General features: G+C 42.8%; 4 protein-coding genes across 5 annotated transcripts; 3 read left to right on the top strand and 1 right to left on the bottom strand.

The window, feature by feature from the left end:
• Positions 1-657: 657 nt before the first annotated feature.
• haus3 (HAUS augmin-like complex, subunit 3) lies at positions 658-7,934 on the bottom strand. Its single transcript, XM_080518836.1, has 6 exons — positions 7,887-7,934; positions 6,209-7,227; positions 5,896-6,108; positions 4,389-4,621; positions 2,780-3,074; positions 658-998 (listed from the first exon to the last, which is right to left on the bottom strand). Exons 2-6 carry the CDS (start codon positions 7,184-7,186, stop codon positions 771-773), a joined length of 1,947 nt encoding a protein of 648 aa, XP_080374962.1. The 5' UTR covers positions 7,187-7,227; positions 7,887-7,934; the 3' UTR covers positions 658-770.
• Positions 7,935-8,068: 134 nt separating this feature from the next.
• Positions 8,069-12,635, top strand: LOC308147326 (prostaglandin reductase 1-like). Of its 2 annotated transcripts, none has more exons than XM_080519435.1 (9): positions 8,069-8,146; positions 8,929-9,066; positions 9,140-9,185; positions 9,284-9,343; positions 10,676-10,843; positions 11,132-11,405; positions 11,486-11,591; positions 12,000-12,118; positions 12,207-12,635. In XM_080519435.1, exons 2-9 carry the CDS (start codon positions 8,961-8,963, stop codon positions 12,315-12,317), a joined length of 990 nt encoding a protein of 329 aa, XP_080375561.1. In that variant the 5' UTR covers positions 8,069-8,146; positions 8,929-8,960; the 3' UTR covers positions 12,318-12,635. The 2 variants fall into 2 exon arrangements, with proteins under 2 accessions (XP_080375561.1, XP_080375560.1); XM_080519434.1 differs by having other exon boundaries at positions 8,079-8,146; positions 8,915-9,066.
• Positions 12,636-14,307: 1,672 nt separating this feature from the next.
• LOC308147334 (thioredoxin-like) lies at positions 14,308-18,810 on the top strand. The gene is made up of 5 exons (XM_080519444.1): positions 14,308-14,455; positions 16,176-16,271; positions 16,447-16,518; positions 17,478-17,543; positions 18,627-18,810. The coding sequence occupies exons 1-5, from the start codon at positions 14,426-14,428 to the stop codon at positions 18,699-18,701; spliced, it is 339 nt and encodes a 112-aa protein (XP_080375570.1). The 5' UTR covers positions 14,308-14,425; the 3' UTR covers positions 18,702-18,810.
• A 1,052-nt stretch (positions 18,811-19,862) lies between these two features.
• On the top strand, positions 19,863-22,832 carry LOC308147337 (thioredoxin-like). Its single transcript, XM_080519447.1, has 5 exons — positions 19,863-19,993; positions 20,854-20,958; positions 21,440-21,505; positions 22,288-22,353; positions 22,598-22,832. Exons 1-5 carry the CDS (start codon positions 19,970-19,972, stop codon positions 22,658-22,660), a joined length of 324 nt encoding a protein of 107 aa, XP_080375573.1. The 5' UTR covers positions 19,863-19,969; the 3' UTR covers positions 22,661-22,832.
• The last annotated feature ends 348 nt before the right edge of the window (positions 22,833-23,180 follow it).

Genomic DNA, 23,180 nt, shown 5'->3' with positions numbered 1-23,180 from the left:
TCATGCGACCCTGAGCTCAAGTCTCACAGTTTGAAGTGACTCACATCTCCTGAGTTCCACTGGAGAATTCATCCGTTTACAAGTTGTGATGATTCATAGATGGTGTGTTTGATTAGATCGAGGGGGAAAATGGTTTTAAGGTGACGAATCTGTTGCTTCAAAGAGCATTTTGATCAAATAATAACCTCCACACGTCTGTCTTGACTTGTCGTGTTTATAATAAAGAGGATTTTTGACCGTATTTTTTTTCGGGTTGCTACAATGACGTGTTTGACTTGTTTTGAATGTGCTGACGCAGCACCTTTTGTTACGAGGTGGTTGAAGGTGGAAAAAGTTGGCAAACGCTGCTTTATGCAAAACTTCTCACAGGAACTTGAAAACTTAATCCAATAAACCTCCTCGGTGTCCACAAGTCCGCTAAAACAATAAAGCAAATTTAAAGAAACCTTCTGGTGCAAAATGCAGAGAAATGTCCAGAAAACCTCTATCACTGTTGCATTATGGGTGTTTTTACACTCACCTTGGGGGGCGCAGTCACATGATATAAAAACTATCAGCAAAAAAATCAAACAATATCATTAGACAAGATTATATTTTATTCATTAACCAACTATGACAATCAGGAAACATATAGAACATTCGACACGAAATAATTTTCTCATCGGTTTTTACGAACTTCAGCATGTTTGAACACCACAAACACATATTTACAGGTCAAACAACAACAAAAAAGTGTAATCTTTTCATCAACGTGTGGATTCTGGGTGACTTTATTTCAGCGCCTTCTTCTTCGTGGCTTTCTTCTCCACGTCCACAACGATTCCCTCCATTTTCTCCGGCGTCAGGTTGAAGAGGACGTACAACTCCCTCTCCTGCCTCAGGTGGCGTTTGTGCTCCAGCTCCGATCGCCGGGCTTTGATCTCCTGCAGGATTTCCTGCATTTGCTGCTGCAAACTCTGCAGCAGCGTCTCGCTTTCGAAGAGCTGCGACGTCAGCTCCTGGACGGGGAGGACAGACGAGGACACGGTCAAAGAGGAGACCGGAGGACACTAAACCGCTGCTAAATGTGAATGGATGGAGGACGGAGACAAACGTCCCTCGGCAACTCGAGCCTCATATCTTTGTAAATACTCTGCTGCTGGAATAACAAATTAATTTTGAGCTGGAAAATATCAAATACATGATGTGACATGTTTAACATACTAATGTAATGTAAAAAATTTTTTAATTTACATTACTACATTACTAATATTAACATTATTTTTTTGGTTTATTTTCACATTACACTATCCCCCCCCAAAAAAATGGCTTAATACAAAAAGCTAAAAATTACCATAACTGCTCTAATCTGTACAAAAGTTTAAAAAAAATAATAAAAAAAGTCTAAAATTGCAGTTTAAATGGGGAAAAAAAAGCTAAATATATGTAAAATAACAAAAAAAGTTGAAAGACTTAAATCAGCTTAAAAAGTTAAAATAGCTTTTTTTTTTTTGAAGAAAATGTAAAACGTGGCTTCAATCGCTAAAATGTACCAATGTCTAAAACAGCTTGAACCACTTGTTAAAGCAGCTCAAAATAAAAAGGAAAAAACTGTTAAAACAGTGAAACCAGTTATAAAATCCAAGAAATAATGTCACACAAAACAATATGTGGAAGAACTTTCCTCTCCTCTGTCCTCTCTGCTCCTTTCCTCCCCTTTGTCCTCTCTCCTCCTCCCCTTTGTCCTCTCCTCTCCTCCCCTCCCCTCCCCTTTGTCCTCTCCTCTCCTCCCCTCCCCTTTGTCCTCTCCTCCCCTTTGTCCTCTCCTCTCCTCCCCTTTGTCCTCTCCTCCCCTCCCCTTTGTCCTCTCCTCTTCTCTGTCCTCTCATCCCCTCTGTCCTCTCCGCTCCTCTGTCCTCTCCTCCCCTCCCCTTTGTCCTCTCATCTTCTCTGTCCTCTCCTCCCCTCCCCTTTGTCCTCTCCTCTTCTCTGTCCTCTCCTCGCCTCCCCTTTGTTGTCTCCTCTCCTCTGTCCTCTCCTCCCCTTTGTCCTCTCCTCACCTCCCCTTTGTCCTCTCCTCTTCTCTGTCCTCTCCTCCCCTTCCCTTTGTCCTCCCCTCTCCTCTCCTCCCCTCCCCTTTGTCCTCTCCTCTCCTCCCCTTTGTCCTCTCCTCTCCTCCCCTTTGTCCTCTCCTCTCCTCTTCTCTGTCCTCTCCTCCCCTCCCCTCCCCTTTGTCCTCTCCTCCCCTCCCCTCCCCTTTGTCCTCTCCTCTCCTCCCCTTTGTCCTCTCCTCCCCTCCCCTCCCCTTTGTCCTCTCCTCCCCTCCCCTCCCCTTTGTCCTCTCCTCTCCTCCCCTTTGTCCTCTCCTCTCCTCCCCTCCTCTCCTCCCCTCTGTCCTCTCCTCCCCTCCCCTTTGTCCTCTCCTCTCCTCCCCTTTGTCCTCTCCTCTCCTCTCCTCTTCTCTGTCCTCTCCTCCCCTCCCCTTTGTCCTCTCCTCTCCTCCCCTTTGTCCTCTCCTCCCCTCCCCTCCCCTTTGTCCTCTCCTCTCCTCCCCTCCCCTCTGTCCTCTCCTCTCCTCTCCTGTCCTCCATCTTTTCACACCAACCGGTCCTCTCCTCTCCTCCACCTCTGACTCTGGTTTCTACAAAAGTTTCTCCCGTTGGGGGAGTTTTTCCTTTCCAGTCGTAAACACACCTGCTGCCCATGAGGATGTTGGGCTTTTTTCTATTTTCTCTATAAAAGCACATTGGAACGACTGTAATGTATTTAAAAAAAAAGAAGAGAACAGAGCTGGACCCACGTGAGCGTTGGGGAAGGTGAAGTCCTGGTGGGTGGAGGCGACGGGGTGAGCCTGGGGGCCCAGGAACAGGTGCTGCAGCTCGCCGTACAGCGCCTGGCGCAGCGCCTCGCAGCGCCCGGCGAGGCGGGCCGCCGCGTCCCGCCGCTCCCCGCCGGCGTCCTCGACGGACGCCCGCCTCGCCCGGAGGTCGCCCGCCGAGGCCCGGGCCGCCTCGTCCAGCCCGGCGAACGTCTGCAGGGGGTCCGGCTGGTGCTGCTGGCGGGAGGCGGAGCCGCCGTCCAGGAGGCGGAGCAACCTGAGGGGAGTGTGGAAATTTAATGTTGTTTAAATGTTTACAAATTTAAGAAAATAGAACAGAACATTTTGAGAGACTATGAAAAGAATTGGAAAAAAAACTAAATTGACTGTAACTGTAAAGGACACATAAGATTAATCTTCTCTCTGTTCCCTTTAGTTCATGTATGGATGACACATTATTATATATATATATATATATATATATATATATATATATATATATATATGTGTATTGTGAAATGGCATGAAATAACATGAACAAATAAATGAATGAATGATACTCAAGATTGGCGGGAAAATCACGGCTCCGTTTTCAAAAAAAAAAAGAAAAGTAGCGCAGCCACTTTGCCAGAGTTTGACCATGTGTGTGTGTGTGTGTTTTTTTTTTTTTTTTTAACTTAATTTTTATTGCCATTTTTTCAGTTTTCACAGTTACAGTTGTCAGGGCAAATATACAAAATCTATCCATCTTTCATCAACCAAAGTCTCTATTGTCCAGTGGTGGCGGTGTCCTCTACTGTCCTCTTCTGTCCTCTACTGTCCTCTTCTGTCCTCTACTGTCCTCTACCGTCCTCTACCGTCCTCTACCGTCCTCTTCCGTCCTCTACTGTCCTCTACCGTCCTCTTCCGTCCTCTACTGTCCTCTTCTGTCCTCTACCGTCCTCTACCGTCCTCTTCTGTCCTCTACTGTCCTCTTCCGTCCTCTACTGTCCTCTTCCGTCCTCTTCCGTCCTCTACCGTCCTCTACTGTCCTCTTCCGTCCTCTACTGTCCTCTTCCGTCCTCTACTGTCCTCTTCCGTCCTCTACTGTCCTCTTCCGTCCTCTACCGTCCTCTTCTGTCCTCTTCTGTCCTCTTCCATCCTCTACTGTCCTCTTCCGTCCTCTACCGTCCTCTACTGTCCTCTTCCGTCCTCTACCGTCCTCTTCCGTCCTCTACCGTCCTCTACCGTCCTCTACTGTCCTCTACTGTCCTCTTCCGTCCTCTACTGTCCTCTTCCGTCCTCTTCCGTCCTCTACTGTCCTCTTCTGTCCTCCTGGAATCCGTCCATTTTTCCCCACTTTTCTTCAAATTGAGACTCCTGGAATCTTAGCTTGTCTTCTCTTTGCATCACATTATGAGTTATGTTTCCCAAATACAGCATCTTACTAAGTTTTGGGGAACTGATATCCTATGACTTTTTGTAAACTCGGCCATATTTGTTCCCAACACACCTGTAGTTTGTGACGGGACCAAAATATATATATATGTGTGTGATCTGCATCGACGTGTTCTGAAAAATCGAACACCATTGTTCTTGGCCGTGTGTTTACCTGCTGAAGGCGGCGTCCTCGGCGGTGATGACCGGGGCCGGTCTGAGGCCGAGCGCCAGGTCGGGGTGATCCAGGGACGCCGTCCTCAGAGACGTGGCCTCGCCGTCCTCCGCCAGTTTGCCGTGCAGCTTCTCCAGCTCGCCGTGACGCCACGTCCACTTCGTCAGCTGGTTGCCCAGAGACACGCGGAGCAACTCCAGGGACGCCCGGTGCTGCAGCAGGCAGTCGATCGCCTGCGTGGAGAAATTATTTAAACCACGGGGGGGTCAAAGTCATTATAGTTGAGGGGCCACATCAACCTGATCTGACCTCTGACCTCTGGAGGTCAACTAGTCAAACATAACATTAAACTGCAGATATGGACAAATGTTAAAGTCTTTCCTTCTTTTGATCCTTTTGCAAGAATTTGCCAGTTTATTCTGAAATATCCATATTAAAGGAAATCAGATATTATTAAAAAAAACCCTCAGTCACCTGTATCTGGATATCGTATTTTTATTCAGGATTAAAACAATTTGTCATCATCTGGAAATTGTTTTGAGTTTACGTGTCTAAAGTATCACTTCATATAAGTTGGGCTCGTCGTTTTAGTGTGAAAGGCGTTGCGTCATGTGACCTCCACAGATGCATTAATGTCGGGGGTCAAATTCTGTTGTTTTGAATGTCATTTTTGCCAATCGAGTGTTTTTAGATCAGCCTCTTGTCACTTTTCATATTTATACTTGAACAAAAAAAAAAAAAATCCCATGGCGGCCGGGTTAGATCCTCTGGCGGGCCGCTTCTGGCCCCCGGGCCGCATGTTGGACACCCCTGATCTAGACTTTGCTTCAGCTTCAAGATGCTCCTGCAGCTCCTTACAATTCACTGGCAGACAGGAAATATATCAACCGGACTCCGTCGCATCAAAATGTCATTAAATGAAGAACAGTAGTTCAGTGGAATGACGGAGTTCAGTCTCTAAAGTCAGCTATTGTCCTTTGAGCAAACCGTCTAAACATTTTCCTCTCAGACACCAGGGGTCACTGTGGGGTCAAATATAATCCCTCGTTCTTCCAGTAGCGCTCAAACTCTTTCAGTTGTCTTTGAGAAAACGTTGTTTCTTTACACGTCTGGATCACAGGATGCATGAAACGAGCGCTTGTGTCAAACGGAGGGATGAAACAACAAACCACAGCTGACTGAGCACTTTTCTACCAGATCTGAACCTGAGACCAACTCAACCTCTCCAAGAACTATTATTAGAATTAAGAAATAAAAAGGGAACTAATAGCTTTAAGGAGCTGATTGTGAGCCAACACAGCAACACACACCGTGTCGGCTTCGTCTCATGACTTCAAAAGGAACAAATTACTCACTTTGATGAATTTTGTTTGCAAAAAAAAAAAATGATTAAGAAGAATTTCTCTGAGGTTTTTCCACCATGCAGGAACAAATCGCAAGAAATTCAGATAAATCACCACGGTCTGACCGACGGAATCAGGAAATGACTCATTCGCTGCCGACCGACCTGAGACTGGACGGAGTCGTAGTCTTCATACTTGGCGAGCTGCAGGTCCAGGTCTCCACTGACGACCGGGACACTCAGCGAGCGGGCCGCCGCCCTCAGGAGGGCCGGGACGCCTTCGTCGCGAAGCACCTGGTCCACTTTAACTTCCGCAGCCCGCGGTTCCCTCACCAGCGAGTCCTCGCTCCTATCCTGGAAGGACGAGTTCCACAGGTCCTGGACGGCAAAAGAGGGATTCGTGAGAGTGTGTGTGTGTGCTTCAGAACCGCGGTGACACAACCTCAGACTGAGCAAAGTGTAACGTCTGGTTTTGAACCTTGGTGGGAGAAAGCTTGGAGAGCCACTTGATCCCAGCCAGGAGGCCCTTCTCTTCTGCCGTAGCTTGAATCAGTTGGTACTGGGCCACGATGTAAGACCACTGAATTCGAGCCATCTCCGTCCTCTTTTGGTCCAACAGACGCTCCTCGTCCTCGGCGTCCTCCAGGTCCTCACGAGAGCCGAGGTCAACCCCGGAGTTCTCCGTGGGAGAGGCTTCAAACAGCTCCGACACGCCTCCGTCTAAAGGACTCTGCAGCAAAAGAGCCAATTTCTTGGTGTTGCTCTCCTCCTGGTGGAGGAACGGACCCAGGTCGAGGTGGGACAGGAGGACGGGGGGTCTCTCGGGGACGGAGGACGCCGACTGGGCCACGGAAGCGCCGTCCCCAACGAGCTCCCCGTCCCGGGCGAGGTGTGAGCCGAGCTGCCGCAGGTTCCCCGCGAGGCTCTCCAACAGCGCGTTGGCGTCGGCGTTCCCCGCTTCGACGGACGCGTTGGCGTCGCCCAGCTTGGCCCTCGCCGTCTCCAGCTCGGCGGCGAGCCGCCGGTCCACGTCCTCCCCGGCGGCGGCGAAGACCTGCAGCTTGTTACAGCGCCGCTCCTTCAGCGCCTTCTCCCTCTGCAGCGCTCGGAGCTCTTCCTCCAACTCCTCCACGCTCATCTCGTCCCCCGGGTCACACGACGACGGGGGACACGGGTCCGAGTCGAGCACGCCGCTCTCGTCGATGGTTTTCAGGACCTTGCTCAACGCCGCTTCGTCCAGGATGGGTTTGCCGGACTCCTTCAGCTCCCGAAAGGCGCGGGCCTCCTCCGCGGTGACGACGTTGCTCTTGTTGAGAGTGCGGCAGATAAAGTGTAAGAAGTCGTGGTTCTCCGGGGTGGAGTCAAACGCCCAGTCGAAGTCCGAGGGCTTCAGCGACGACGCGTCGGGGTAACCGAGACGACCCAGGGCCTCCACAAACTCTGCACTGCTGAGCATGTTGATCTTTAACCTGCTAGTCAGTCAGACATGAAGGTGGACTGAACAGAAAGCAAAATGGGTGAATGAACGTAACAACAAAACACAATCACAACCCTTTGAGACTGAGAATATCCAAGTTGGAGTCGTTCATTACTGCTGATCCCGTCCATAGCTTATCCTCAAAATACAAATATGTCATCCGAAATAGAAAAGCAGGAATAGAAGTAGAAACATTGAGAAATAAACACATCATCCAACTTACAGAGTAAAGTTATAAGTAAATATATATGTTCAATTGATTAAACTATGGGACACAGTCCTCCTATTGGAAACCCTAAGACAAAGATATTAAACCAATTTTATTTCCACATACACAACTACTTGATCTCAATTGAACCAGACGATTAAAAAAATGCGTATTAACCGACACATTATAAGACCTGCCTTAGTTTTAATATAGAATGACCAGAAGTATCCTGCAAATGTTGATATCGAACACACTTTACGGTTAAATCATGTGCAAACAACCTGGAATTTTAACTGTTTGGCTTAGTTGTCATTGCTATTAGCAGCTTAGCTAGCTTTCAGCAGGCAAACACTGGCTGTATAACCGGATATTAACACCTTGGTTGTTGTCAGCTGCGGCAGAGCAAAGCTTTGTGCGCAACCTGGCCGTGGAAAGTGAAGAAAGTAGACAAACATTCCTCATAATACTTACATTTGTCCACGAAAAAGTCCGTGTTGTTAGCATCAGCGCCGCGACGCCACTCTCGGCTCGCGCCAAGCATCCGAAACTGTGCGTCACTGCGTCATACGGTGTAGCGTGCCACGTCAGACGCACCGAATCACGTAGAGCCAATCGGATTTGGGGGCTGCAGTTCTTTTCCCACCCTCCCTTCACACAGCTTTATTTGGCCGTCTCCTCTCGCCGCTGTTTCCACACAAACTTCTGCCGTTTCTCCGCGCACACATCGACTGGTGAGTGAATTCAGGGTGGAGGAGATTTTACATGATTAATCGAGTTAATTTAGCAGCACAGACACAGACCTTGCAGTAGCTGTTCTCACATTCGATCTGTTAATTCTTTTGACAGTTTTGTGCCATTTCTTGCACTAATATTAAACTTCCTCGCAACGTGAAGCGACTCAGCTCCATCAGCATCCAGCAGAAACTCTCTATATGACAATAACCTTGTGAAGTGCTGCTCATCTTATAATATGTGACCTGTCATTACATGTGAATAGAGTTTTATTAACGCAGGGATGGAAAACGTCCATGCTGCTCTGATTACTCCTATTTTCCTGTTTGTACATAAAAAAACGTATTTTGCTCATTTTCTACTGCTTCTTCTTTACATATTATACATAGTTTTTTATGTAGTGTTTGTATTATATCCTATTTCGTCTCTGGGCAGCTGGTATATAATTGTATTGTACAGGGAAACATCTTTTCTGATGTATATATTAAAATACTTTTTTTTTAATCATCATTTCTACAGAAAACCACATTGCGGATTAATTAACAATGATAAGTGGAGTGACGGATTTGATGCACACCACCAACTGAATGGCATGAAATGATGCTCATTGAATCAAAACGCATACGTTTGATCATTTCCACTTTAAAATTGTGTTGCGATGTGTTTTGACAGGTAGGCTGGGAGGATTGATGCATCCTGTTGCAGCGACACGATTAGATTTTACTCGTGTTTTATTAGACGGTCGTAATACACGTGCACTTTTTCAGTTTCTGTGTTTCAGTCTCTCTTGCAGCGCCTCTAACCCTGAGAATCATGGTCCAAGCAAAGACGTGGGTCCTCAAGACGTATTTTGACGGCTTCCCGAAGAGCAGCGACTTTGAGCTGAAGGTGGAGGAGCTCCCCGAGCCCAAAGATGGAGGTCAGCTCAGTTTATTGATCTCGTGAGGGTTTGACAACAGACGAGCGTCTTCAAACTGTCCTTGTTCTTCCAGAGGTGCTCCTGCAAGCAGTATTTCTCAGTGTGGATCCGTACATGAGGTAAGGACGCTCAAACTGGACATCAAGACTCTCACTGACATCACAAAGTACTTTATGTCTTTTAAGTTGTTGGGTTTTTTTTTCATTCCTCCATCAAGGCTGTTCAGCAAGTTACGCATGAAAGAAGGAGACGTGATGATCGGAGGTCAAGTGGCCAAGTAAGTCCTATACGTCCGTCTTCAAAGACGCTTTATTCAACTCAGGATCTCGGGGTTCTGGATTAGGTCTCGGCCGACGGTGGAGCAAATCTAGAGACCTGCCTCATCTCAACTTTACGTCTTTACATAAATAACTATAAAAGCACTGAGATAAAACAATAAAAACAAGTAATGGAGGGACAAAAGCCAAGGAGTTCCCCCTTTTAACTTCTAGTACATCATGTTATAGTAACCCAGTCTAGATTCGACAAAAAGCCTGGATGAGTTCAAAGAGAAAAAAACTTCAAAGAGAAGTTTGCAACTTTCAATTGAATATCCAACACGAATGGAATCTCTCACAGGAGCAAACATCACGACTCGTTTGCTTCTCATTAAATTAGAAAAAGATGAAAGCCGTCCAGGCTTTGTTATTGAGGCAGTGGGTGGAGTCAAGATGGGAGACGACTTTTGTCTGAGGCGAGACTGATTACCGCTAAACACCAGTCACTGTTGAGAAACGCACAGATCTTCACCTGCCATTAATCACCCGGGCCTTTGATTCCCGCTCCCTGTGAGTCGTTTCTCCGTGTCATCCGTTTCCGAGGGATTGTTTTTATTCTCGGTAAACATTTGGGAGACATTAGTGTGTGGACGCACACTCTGTTTGAAACACACATGTGTGTTTTCCCTTTTCTGGGAAGCCACATTGTGCAAAAAACATCTGTTTCTTGCACGTCTGAGATAAATGCCGCCATTCGGTTGCGCAATACCAACAAGAGAGCGTCTGATTGGCTGCATGATTGGGATTCCTGTACCGGGTATGAAGACGACTTAGGAAGTCTTGACATGAAAGGCATTAAAACAACCTCCAAGTAATGATCATTATTACAGTAACTCCCTTTTTAACAGCACCTTTCATACATAAAATGCTTAATAGAAACATATATGTATAATTATTAAAAAAAACAAAACATTTTATTATACCAATTGAAAGATTTAAATAAGACTTATACATACAGAAGTCTCTAATCCCCAAATTCCACCTTCAGGGAAGCAAGTGACCCACACACTGAAAACTAAACGTAAAGCGAAATAAAATTAATAATAAGAAGTTAAAAAAATTATGATTATAATGAATATATAGATACATAAATAGTAGAAAAGTAACACAATTATGACAAATATGGGAAATTAATAGATGGGATTCGTCAGAAAAATAAATATTTTAGAGCAACAGTGGCTTCTATTAGAATATATTTTGTTTGCGTTTCCTGTTTTATTTTGCACCAAAGTGTCTAGAAGCTCGACAAGGTGGCAAACGTAACTTTCCCCCGGCGTTTTCCGTCTCCGCAGGGTGGTCCAGAGTAAACACCCGGATTATCCCGTGGGGAGCCACGTGGTGAGCCGTCACGGCTGGAGAACCCACACCGTCTGCAGCGGCGCCGGCCTGGAACCCGTCCTGCCGGACTGGCCTCAGGACCTGCCGCTGTCGCTGGCGCTGGGCACCATCGGCATGCCGGGGTAAGACGCACGTCACCCTGCTGGTGTAAACATGGCTTTGAGTTTACAAAGAGGAATCCACCCCCTTTCATCTTCGGGAGCTTTGTCCTGCATCGTTTAGGTTCCTTAAAAGATGTGGAACGAGCTCAGTGATCCGTCTTCTGGTGAGAAATAAACACCAGATGTTCGGTCCTGCTGATGAGCTGATACCGACATCGTTGCCATGGAAACGATTACAAAGTTTATCTTATGAGGGTCAAAAAGGCTCAGCTGGGAAAAAAACAAACAAAAAACCTGTGTGTCCCGCAGACTGACCGCCCTGTACGGCGTCGAGGAAGTCCTGGGGCTGAAGACGGGCGAGACCCTGCTGGTGAACGCTGCCTCGGGGGCCGTGGGCACCGTGGTGGGACAGCTCGCCAAGATCAAAGGCTGCAAGGTGGTGGGCTCGGCGGGGTCGGAGGACAAGGTGGCGTTCCTCAGGGAGCTGGGCTTCGACCAGGTCTTCAACTACAAGACGGTGGGCTCGCTGGAGGACGCGCTGAGGACGGCGTCTCCGGAGGGATACGACTGCTTCTTCGAGAACGTGAGCGGAGCCGTGGAGGCACATCAAAGCTCTTCCTGTCAGGGGGTTCCTGTGTGTTCATTACTTTTCTTTTTTTTTAGGTGGGAGGTCATTATTTCACCGTCGCCTTGGACCAGATGAAGGACTTTGGGCGAATCGCCGTGTGTGGAAGCATTTCCTTGTACAACGACTCCACGCCTCAGACTGGTACACCTGGAATTTCTTTCTAATTTACTCCAGGAAAAACTACATGCAGTGACGTCATCTGTCCACCAGATGGCGACGTCCAGCAGATGTTCAGTCATATCTTTTAGTTTTAACAGGCTGTTTCTTTCTTGAATTAATATTGAAAGTTACTTTTCTTTCATCTGTCGTTTTTCTCTCTATTTTCTCCCGTTTTCAAATTTTTCCTGTCTCTTTTTATTTCTGTTTTCGCTTCTCTTTTTCTATTTTATTTCTCATTTTCTCCATTCTATGTCCCGTTTGCTTTTCTTTTCACTCCTCCTCACTTTGTGAATCCGTCTTTGTCTCTCTATTTTTCTTTCTTTGTCACTTTTTCTTTGTCTCACTTGTTTTCTCTTTGTTGTTTTTTTTTTCTCAATCTCATTTCCTCAGGTCCGTACCCTCACTTGACCATGATCATGAAGCAGTTGAAGATTGAGGGCTTCATGCAGAGCCGCTGGAACCACAAGCACCAGGAATCCCTGAAGAGACTGATGGCGTGGGTGAAGGAGGTGAGAGGACATTGTAAAGCCTTTCATCTCTCTCTCTCTCTCTCTTTGTGTGAGGCCTTTGTGATCGCTCCTCTCTCTCCCCATGCAGGGTAAAATTAAGTACCGGGAGCACGTCACCAAGGGCTTCGACAACATGCCGGCTGCCTTCATGGGGATCCTGCGCGGGGAAAACATCGGCAAGGCCGTCGTGGCAGTCTGAACCCGACGCAGGAATAATAATAATAAATAATAATAAAAGTAGAACTCATGCGACCCTGAGCTCAAGTCTCACAGTTTGAAGTGACTCACATCTCCTGAGTTCCACTCCATAATTAATCTGTTTACAAGTTGTGATGGTTTGTTTGATTGGATCGAGGGTGAGACCCAGAAATACCGGCTTGTTTGTGGAGAAGCACCACTGCTATTGTTTGGGACAAACCCTGGAAACTTTTACCAATAGAGAAAGGATGTAGTCATTCATGTACACAAAATAATAACTCCTCTGTAGCACACCTGTTTAGTTTGTAATAAAGAGTTTTGGCCATGTTGTGTGTTTTTTTTTGGGGGGGGGGTTCTGAAATGACGTGTTGAACTTGTTTTGAATAATGTAAATGCAGTTGAAGTCAAACATAATTAAAGGTGTTTTTCAGGACTCACCTGAAGAGAAGAAGTGAGGGCGTTTGAATTCCTGCCAGAGGCATCTATGTAATTACATAACTCAACCAGGAGCCCAGCCTCGTGCTGGTATCTTAGTAACGAAACTCTGGAGCATTACTTTTTTTATATATATATATATATATATGTGGAAAAAAAAAATTTCCATTACCAGAGGTCTTTACATAAATTTGTCTAAGAACCACAACATATTTTAAACATTGCGATAAACAGTTTTCAGAGAAATTTTGCAATATTGACCAAAAACTGGTTCACATTACATTTATGAGGTTTTGGAACCATTGATCAAAGCCGCCTCAGGTATTTTTTAGCCAATCTTATTTTATTTAATCTAGCATTAGCTTTTAGCTTTAGCCTTGTTAGCCATTTCAAAAAAAATTTAGCTAAATGTTTTAGCCGGTTTCGGAGTTTAATCTGTTTTGGTTCTCTTATATAATGTTTCAAGTGAATTCGCATGATTTTTGTTTCAGAAACGTTTCATCAGGGATATGATGTAGTTTTCACGTTGGGCCACTAGTGGGTGCAGTTTATTCTGCCATTATAGCTGTATTAACTGTTTTAGCCATATTACACGTTTTAGTCATTCCTTTATTTTAGCCGCGTTAGCCAGTTTTAGCTTGAACAGTTTTAATTGTATCATCTTTTGTATCTATTTTTTTTTGTTAGCTATTTTAGCTATTTAAATTCTTTGCGCTTTATTAGTGGTTTTCGGCCTTTTTCTAAACAGTTTGTCATATAATGTATTTTAGCTTTCCGTTAGTCATTTCAGCTATTTTAATTTTTTTGCTTTATTAGTGGTTTTCAGCCTTTAAAAAAAAAAAAAGCAATAGTAATCCGTTAGCCATTTTTGCCATTTAAATTCTTTTAACTTTATTAGTGGTTTTCATCTTTTTTTGCACAGTTTTGGTCATATTAGCTGTTTTAGCCTTCTGTTAGCCATTTAAATTATTTTATCTTTATTAGTGGTTTTCATCCTTTTTTTTAAAAAACAGTTTTAGCCATATTACCTGTATTAGCGTTCTGTTAACCATTTCAGCCATTTAAATTCTTTTAGCTTAATTTGTGGTTTTTCAATTTGTGGTTAGCCATATTACCTGTTTTAGCGTTCCGTTAGCTCTTGTAGTGTTTTAAACTATCGTATCCATGTTTTGCTTTTTTTTTTACCCGCTTTAGCCATTTTAAACATGTCAGCTGTTCCAGTAGTTTTTAGCTTTGATTCCTCCAGGGTCACAGCGGGGTGGGAAAATCTATTTCGGTTGGTAAATTTGTCTTTTTATGCCACTTTTGTCACCTCTAAGTGATGAAAGCTATCGGCAGCCAATACAAAAAGCAGCTGGATTGGATTTAGTAAATTGATTTTTTTTTTTTTCCTCTTCTAAATCTATAAGTATAAGCGTAAACCTGAATTGCAACCTGAAATTTGAGAACATCGTCTTGCATGATCGACAGCTGGAACATTCTGTTTAGGGCGTGTTTATGCCTTGAAGCCATCAAACAACGAGGCACTAATTGTTGTCACTCAGGGTGTTGGCGGGGCGACGGGGTTGGGCAGCGTGACATGTCAGCCGTATAAAAACTGGCACGTCCGCTTCCACCGGAGTATTTTCCGACCCGTAGCACCACGTCGTATCGACACGGACATCTGATCGCAACATGTCGACGGCTCTGCTGGTACCAGATCAGGTCAGTCGACTCACATTCCGCGCTTCGATTACACATTGAGATGTTTAATCTACACGTCCTGCAGCGACAAGCTCAAATGGTTCTTTACCTTTTTTTTTTCTTCTGCTCTTCTTTTCCTGAATTCTTGATTTCAATGATTTCTGAAAAAACGTAAATAAAATAATTAATATTTTCCACTGATTTGTGTAAAAGATGCATTTTTGTGGTTATATTAAGTAAAAATCGCGAGAAAATCGTGAGTATTAGTACCAATACGACCCGGGTCACATGACCTTTTCTGTTCCTCACCATATCAACAACACGAACTTTACACTAATATTTGCTCTACAGCAGGACTCTCTACAGCCGGTGTCATGTCTTTAATGTAGCAGTGAACCGTTCTCGCCGATCGCCACAATAAAGCGCAGAGAAACGTCAAGCCAGTGAGGCAGGCAGTACCCGGCCTCACCTCAAGGGGGCGCAGGGGAACTGAACTCTGGTTTTTTGTGTGTTTTTTTTGAAAATAAGACAGGAGAAAGTAGAAAAAAATAACATGCGATAACTAAGCTTTTGGCCTAAAATAGTTTTATTCTTATCATTTTGATAGACAACCTTTATTTAAATTGATTGTTTTGTTGTAGTTCACTGTATGTGCTTCATTATTGTTCTAATTGTTACTGTTGAAAGTTGTATTTTAATCCTGTAAAGGTTTTTTTTCTTCTATTATTTCCCTCTTTCTGTTCTTTTTGTGACTGGACCCCAGGAAGAATAGTCCCTGCATTGGCAGAGGCTAATGGGGATAAAATTTAATTAAAAAGCACCAGAATTTAAAGTAAAAAAAAGTAGACAAAGAACAGAAACGTCCAAATTAAATGAGTGCTGCAGACGTCTCTATACTTTAATTAGTTTTACAGTAAATATAATCTGCTTGGACACAAGAATTCTATATCCATCTCTAGAAAAGAAACTTTCTTTGTAGGACAAACTGTGTTTACGTTTGTGTGACTGAAAGAGGAATGCTGATGATATCAAGCTTTACCAGTTGATGCTGCTGGATGAAGAGTGAAATAAGAATCTCTTTTCACTTCCTACGTCGTAAACCTGAGTCCGCACCTCTTTTTTTTTTTTTTTTACAAGGCCTCAAACATTCATGTCTTTCAACGGTCGGTCAAACTCACAACTGGCGATAATGAGGCGCCGTGAAAACAGTAATTACCCGTCGCCGGTGAGAACCGGACCCGCAGGTGTTTGTCCTGGATCCGCCGGCCGGCTAATTAAGAAGGGAGCGGTTTGTGGGCGTCGGCACAACGGCAACACCGCCGTCGTTGGGCGTCGGCGAAGCGACACACGTGGCGTGGATCTCAGCCAATCCCTGTGCGTGTGCGTGTGTGCGTGTGAAAAAAAGCATCGTTTTTGCGTTTTCGTTTCAGAAAAGCTTCGCGTTGACACGCCGAGAAACAATAAAAAAAAATGCTGTCGCTTTCATTTCCGGGCCACTAGAGGGTGCTGTCGGTTGTGTTTGCAATGAAACCACACACACACACACACACACACACACACACACGCACGCGCGCGTGCGCACGCGCAGAGAACAATACGCTATGAAATGCAAAGTTTTTTTGGGGTGACATATCTAAGGTTCTATGTGGTAGAACACGTTTTGTGTTTAAAATCTAAATGAGCTTTACTTCTACCAGAGCATAAACCCTTACATGTGTTTGTTTCCTGGTATTCTGTGTAGGCCCAGTTCGACCAGCAGCTGGACGACGCCGGAGACAAGCCGGTGGTGGTGGCCTTCACCACCATGACGTGCGCCAAGTTTGCCGTCATGTATTCGGTAAGCGGACGAACGTCGGCCACATTCGGCCGCGTCCGGGTACGAAGGGTTGTTGGTTTCAGAGATGCATCAACTAGCTTGATTTTTTGTTGTTGTTGTTTTTTTTTTTTAATCTGATAAATGTCCTATACGTCCTCCTCGTGTGTTGACGTTCAGTCACTTGATTGTTTTGCAGCAAGTCGTGGCGGGGGCTCCGTCATCAATCGTGTTCCTGCTGGTGCTGGTGGATCGTGCAGGAGAGTCCCAGGTATGGATGGATGGATGGATGGATTGTTCATTTATGTATAAATGGATGGATGGATGGTTCATTTATGTATAAATGGATGGATGGATGGATGAATGGTTCATTTATGTATAAATGGATGGATGGATGGTTCATTTATGTATAAATGGATGGATGGATGGATGGATGGTTTATTTATGTATAATGGATGGATGGATGGTCCATTCCTGGATGGATGGATGGATGGATGGTTCGTTTATGTATAAATGGATGGATGGTTCATTTATGTATAAATGGATGGATGGATGGATGGATGGTTAATTTATGTATAAATGGATGGATGGATGGATGGTCCATTCATGGATGGATGGATGGATGGTTCATGTATGTATAAATGGATGGATGGATGAATGGTTCATTTATGTATAAATGGATGGATGGATGGTTCATTTATGTATAATGGATGGATGGATGGTCCATTCATGGATGGATGGATGGATGGATGGTTAATTTATGTATAAATGGATGGATGGATGGATGGTTCATTTATGTATAAATGGATGGATGGATGGATGGTCCATTCATGGATGGATGGATGGTTCATTTATGTATAAATGGATGGATGGATGGATGGATGGATGGATGGATGGATGAACACACAAAATATTAAAGTTGAGTTGATTTATCCTTAAGTAGAATAATTTGAGGCCTTATAGTGCATAAATGAACAATGATGATCTATATTCATTTATATTCATATGGTTATATGATTGACTGACACCATTTATATATATATATATATATATATATATATATATATATATATATATATATATATATATATATATATATATATATATATATTTAATAACAAAATAAAATAAAAACAGCAGCACGCTGGTTTATTTTCTATAAAGAATGTACGTCTTGCTCCTCATCGTCTCGTCTTTTTTATGCTTTTTCTTTCTTTTGTTTTTTTCAAGGCAATTGCTGACGCTAACGGCGTGGACGCCACGCCCTCATTCCTGTACTTCCAGAACACAGCGCAGGTCGGTGATCTCAGACACAAAAGACGGAACCAGGACTGGTTTTTGTTCTCTTCTGTTGTGCCTGTTTGTCCCTTTTTGTCTTGCCCTCAGCTGGTATGTTTATCTATGGAGATAAGTTGATTTAAATGTAAAACAGCTGCGCAGGAGATTCAGGACGACTCAACCTGTTTTTAACAAGTAGAAAGAGTTGAAAGACGAGTGTGAAGCTGCCTAACGCATCATATTTGTTGTTTTTTTTGTAAATATATACAGATAAAACAAAATTTTTCCTTTCCACAGTCGCAAACAAACCTGCTTGCTCATGTGGATATGTTGGGCCTTTCTATTTTCTCTGTAAAGGCACATAGGAATGACTGTAATGTATTAAAAAAAAAAAAAAAAGTCAATAAAAATAAATAAATAAATAAATTAAAAATAACAAAATACAGATTTAAATAAATACAGAAAAACAGTGAGAATTAAAATATGCAGATTTGGAAAAAGAGAGAAAAAAAAAACGCCACAAAATTTTAACCCTAATCCATTTTTTTTTATTCTAGAGCAAAATGTGTACTGCTCAAATAAATAAATAAATAAATAAATAAATAAAAATATTCTAATTCCCAATCTCTTTTACTTTGCATTTTTGTCCGTTTCCGTCACTCTTCCATTTTTCGCGGTTTAAATAAATGACTTCGCCTTAGAAAATCTAACAGCTTCCATCACGTGTTTCAAGATAAAAAGATAAATAGTGAGAATATATAGGTTCGTAAAAAACCCATGAAATAACTCACGATATAACCTGTATGAAATCAAATAACCTGTTTTAGATGTTTCATAATTGATTAATGGCTTTTGAGAGAAAGACATTTCTGCGGTTTCATTACAAAAACACCCAACAGCACCCACTAGTGGCCTCACATGAAAACAACGTTAAAAAAAATTTTTTTTTATCACTACCGTGTGAACGCAAAACGAAAGAGGTGCGTTTTCACTCGAGTGGCGAGACATTTTGAAAAGCTAAAGTAATGCTAGTAGCCAGCGTTAGCGTGACTTAGCTTTAAAATGACACGGATCTGTTTTTTGGGTTTTTTTCCCCCCCAGGTGGACAGTTTCTCCGACGCCGAGGCGCAGCAGGTCGTGGAAACGCTGGAGGAGAAGCTGCCGGAGTGTCTGTAGAAAGATCCACGCCGGAAATATTACAGACGCTCGTCTCAAAGCTGTCAATTTGAGGAAAATAAACCCAACAACTTTGTGTGGTTGATTGAATAAAAGATGAACGACGGAAGGTTGCATGCGTCTTTTCAATGACTTTTCTTGACTTTATAGGATTTTTTTTTTTTTTTTTATTGAGTATAAACTTTATGTAGATAGGTTTTTTTGTTAACTTTAAAAACACTTCATGTGTTCAAAAGCCATATTTGTGCTTTGTTTTTGCTATTAACATACTTTTTATCGCTCTGTTTTTTACCTTATAGTCTTTTTTGCTTTATCTACATTTTAATTGATCATTTTTATTGGTTAAAAGATTTCTCGGGCAATTCTATTTTTTTCTAATTTAACTCAGTTCCGCTCAATATTTAAACAATGATTCATGAAAATAATCAATATGTGGCTTTAATAACCGACTCTACATCCTCTGATCAAATTCCTGTATTTTTAATTAGTTGTATAAGCTTTGTTCTCCACAAATTAAACTTTCACCTCAGTGAATTGTCTAATATGCATCGATCTTGGTCATATAACGCACGATAGGTGACACAGTAAAAAAAAAAAAAACGAAATAAATTTGTGCACAGTGGAGAAAAGCTGAATATAAACTGAAACAAACATTTAATTTCATCATGGTTTCTCATCGACCTCATATGATCCAAAATGTGAAATGTTCTTGTTTCTTAAAAGGTACAAGACCCTCGTTTTCTGTTTTTCTCAAACAAATAAAAATAAATAAATAAGCAGAACATGAAATAAGTCACGCATTCATCTTAAAAACTGCATAAAAATCAGCCCTTTTCACAAAAACTACTTCAAATCAACATATCAATTTTTTCCCTCTCACTGTAGAAAGTCACATTTCCTGTATTTTTTATCTAATTAACACACTTTAATGGAAAACAGTAGTGGTCAGGCCAATTGTAATTAGGATTCGAGGTTAAAAAAAAAGCAGTTAACTATGTACTTTTAATGCAACTTCAGGGTTAAAATGCTCAAGTTCCACGTATTCTAGCGAGTCGTCTGCGAAGGATTCCTGCACACAAGCATGACAAAGCAAAAAAGACCAACCTCAGCGAACGACAACCAGGAAGTTTCCTCTCTCTCATTCCTCTCCATTGTGTAATTTGACACAGCGGTTGTTTAGAAATGAGGTGTGTCTGCTTCACTTCTGGTATTTAAAAACCCGCTTCACTCCGAGACAGAGGCTATTTCTTCCTGCTGCCGCCGCGACCATGGTTCGAATGATAGAGACTGTGGTGAGTTGGGTTTTATTTTTTCTCTCGTCGGTCGTTCGTCCTGCAACTTTGACAGACGCGAGCTTGTGTTTATTCGTCGGTGGCGACATGTTCGTACCTGTCCGGTGTTGAAAAGGCAGAGGGAACTCCAGAGGGGACTATTAGAACCGCCAAGGAGAGAATTTCACCGACCTCGTTCGGAACGTTTACCATCTATTTTAATGAAAAAATGGCTTTTAAAAAAAAAACACAAAAAAACTAAAGTTACGTTATTTTCTTAAAGAAAAAAAGTGAAAAAACAAGCAAAATTGCTTAAAGAAGAGAAAAAAAACTGCTAAAATGATCATGCAAATCGTCCAAAAGCGTTCTAAATATGCATTCAATGATATTTGTTGGTACAGAATTTGATTTTATTTGCACTATTGGCCAAAGTGCTGTAATTTGGCTTGGCAGGCTCGGGCTGGTGATCCTGCCAGTCCACACTCAGGGCACACGAATCCCTCACCTCAGGCAAACTGGGCTATACCTGTGAATTGTGGACTAAAGAAGCCGTAAACGATGTTTCTTATGACCCAAAAAATCAGATGTGATCAGTGACAGTAATACAGGAAGCCAGGAGGGAGTGGCTCGTGGCCAAAGAGAAGAATGCTGCTGTCCTCAGGTGTCACCGGTTGAAACAAGACAATAAAATAAAGGTCACATTACAGAGGAACTGTCATATTTTGGATTTAATGTTCCACTGAACCAGTGGAGAAATGATCAGGAAATGTTTTTGACGATGAGGTGGGGTTGATAAGAGACACAGAGCTCAGAGTTTCTGTGCAGGAAGTGTTGTGAGTGTAAAGAAAAGTCGTCTGTCCCCCCCCCCCCCCCCCCCGCAGGACGAGTTCGACGCCGTCCTGAAAGAGTCTGGAGGCAAACTGGTGGTGGTGGACTTCACGGCATCGTGGTGTGGCCCCTGTAAAATGATGGCCCCCAAATATGAGGTCAGTCTCCCACTTTCTTTCTTTTCTTTTTTTTTAAATCCAAATGGGGCCAGAGAAGCAAGAAGCAGTGCCTTGCTCAAAGGAAACGACGAGCGGCTGTTGAGTCGCTTTCCCAGGCAAATTTTAATACGACTCGAGAACTTGGCTGTTAGTTTGCAGTGTAAATCTCTATTTTACTCTAGTTTACAACGTTTAAGAGCCACTGAGTGCAGCTTAAAAAAAAAAAAAAAAAAAGGCTCCTAAGGTGGAAATTTGAAAAATAAATTGTCCAACTCCATCACCGTGGAAACGGGGGGGAAAAAACAACTTTTTGAAAAAGCTCAGACTTTGTCCACTCTCGACTGCGCCTGTATGGTTTCACTAGGAAAAAACAAAAAACAAAAAACAGCACCTTCTACTGGCCAATATGAAAACTACATGGAGATATTAAGGCACGTCTTTTTATGTGACAGTCGACTGATTGATTTTTTTTTACGGACAGAAAATGTCAGAGGATCCCGCCAACAAGAACGTGGTTTTCCTGAAGGTGGACGTTGACGAAGCCGCGGTGAGTTTGTTTTTATAGCAGCGCCGCTCAATTAATCACATTTTAATGGTGATGACGATTTTGGCTCCAGACGATCGCAAGATTCATATAATCGACAAAAAAACGATGATGTGGTGCGTTTCTGGTGCAGCCTGCACCGTCAGACAGGAAGTGATGACACATTTAACTCGAACGCACCGGTGCTAGCTACTTAGCGCTAAGTTGCTACTTTAAAATTTCCCAAATAAGTTATGAATGTATGTTTTCCTGCGTGTGCTCGTCGTTGACATACCTGCCGTAAACAAACATATATTGGTGATGATAATAACGGCGTGTTTCACCAGTGGTTTAGGTTCCGTGTCATTTTAAAGCTGAGTCATGCTAACGGTGGCTAATAGCATTACTTAGCTTTAGGTACTTAGCTTATCTTTCTCACAGGATGGACGAAATATCAACATATAATGTAAAGCAACATGATTCATTACTGTAGTTTATACAAGTATCTAAAGTTATTTATTACTCGATTTAAAAAGACTGAGTACAACAGTTTATTTTTACTACATTACAAGATATTTTCATATATTTAACAGGAGTTTTAAAAATAAATATAACATGTTGAATAAATGCTGTTCCAAATTCAAAGACATAATCGGGTAAATAATCGTGATTATGATTTTTTTGTGAGTGGACCTTAGAACTTGTATTTGAATTAGAATTAAATGTGATGTATTAAAGTGTGTTTTGCATCTAAAACGTTCTTTTTAAGCCCAAAACCTTGACGTTTTCGTCTTGTGTTTTCTCAGGATGTGGCTGGGAAGTGTGAGGTTACGTCCATGCCCACGTTCAAGTTTTACAAGAACGGCAAGATGGTAAGTCGTGGAAGACGAGAAGGTTAAAAACAGGATCTTACGTGAAGAAGCTCCTACATTTGTATATATTTTTGTATTATTGAATCTCTTTGTATTTCCTTTTAATTTTGGCCGTCCTGTGATTCCATACGAAGGCAGAGAGTGACCACATTGAGTCACTTCCTGTCTCCAACCAAACTGCGATATATGAGTCGGAGAATTCTTTCTTTTAATTTGAAATTTAATAGTGTTTCTTTTCTTCCAGATCGCGGAGTTCACCGGTGCCAACGAGGACAAACTTCGACGCACCATAGAAAGCCACAGATAACGACGTCCCACTGAAAAAAAAAAAATCCACATTCTCCGCCTGCGTGTTAAACCTCAGGTCTCGTCGTCGTCATGGTAACGTGTCAGTCGACTGTCCACAACAACGATCTTTCCTCCAGACAACTTTGTGTGTTCGACACGGTGGCTTTTAATAAACGAATAAAAACTCAAAACGTGTCGTTTTCCTTGTAGATCTTTTGGGACGTCGTTGGGAAAGAAATTAAAAGCAACTTTCTGGGATTTTGTGCTTCAGTGGTCAAATACTTCCGGCGATTCAAGGCATCGCAGTCGCTGCCTGGATTCCAAACACAGAATTGTCAGCCTGGTTTGGAATTGACTACAATACAGTACAATACAATAGAAACACTTGATCTCAGTAGGAAACACTTTTATTTATATTCTGAGATTTATATCTGATTGGTTTTCATTACTTTTGAAAGTTAAAAAACATAATTTTTTGAATTTATTTTGGCTTTTGGAACAATTTATGTCTTCTTGCCACTTTTCCCAGCAATGGAACT

This window comes from Blennius ocellaris (assembly GCF_963422515.1).
Source record: "Blennius ocellaris genome assembly, chromosome: 23".
Classification (NCBI taxonomy): Eukaryota; Metazoa; Chordata; class Actinopteri; order Blenniiformes; family Blenniidae; genus Blennius; species Blennius ocellaris.
The sequence above is the reverse complement of the archived record's forward strand: the minus strand, read 5'-3'. Positions and strand labels throughout refer to the sequence as shown.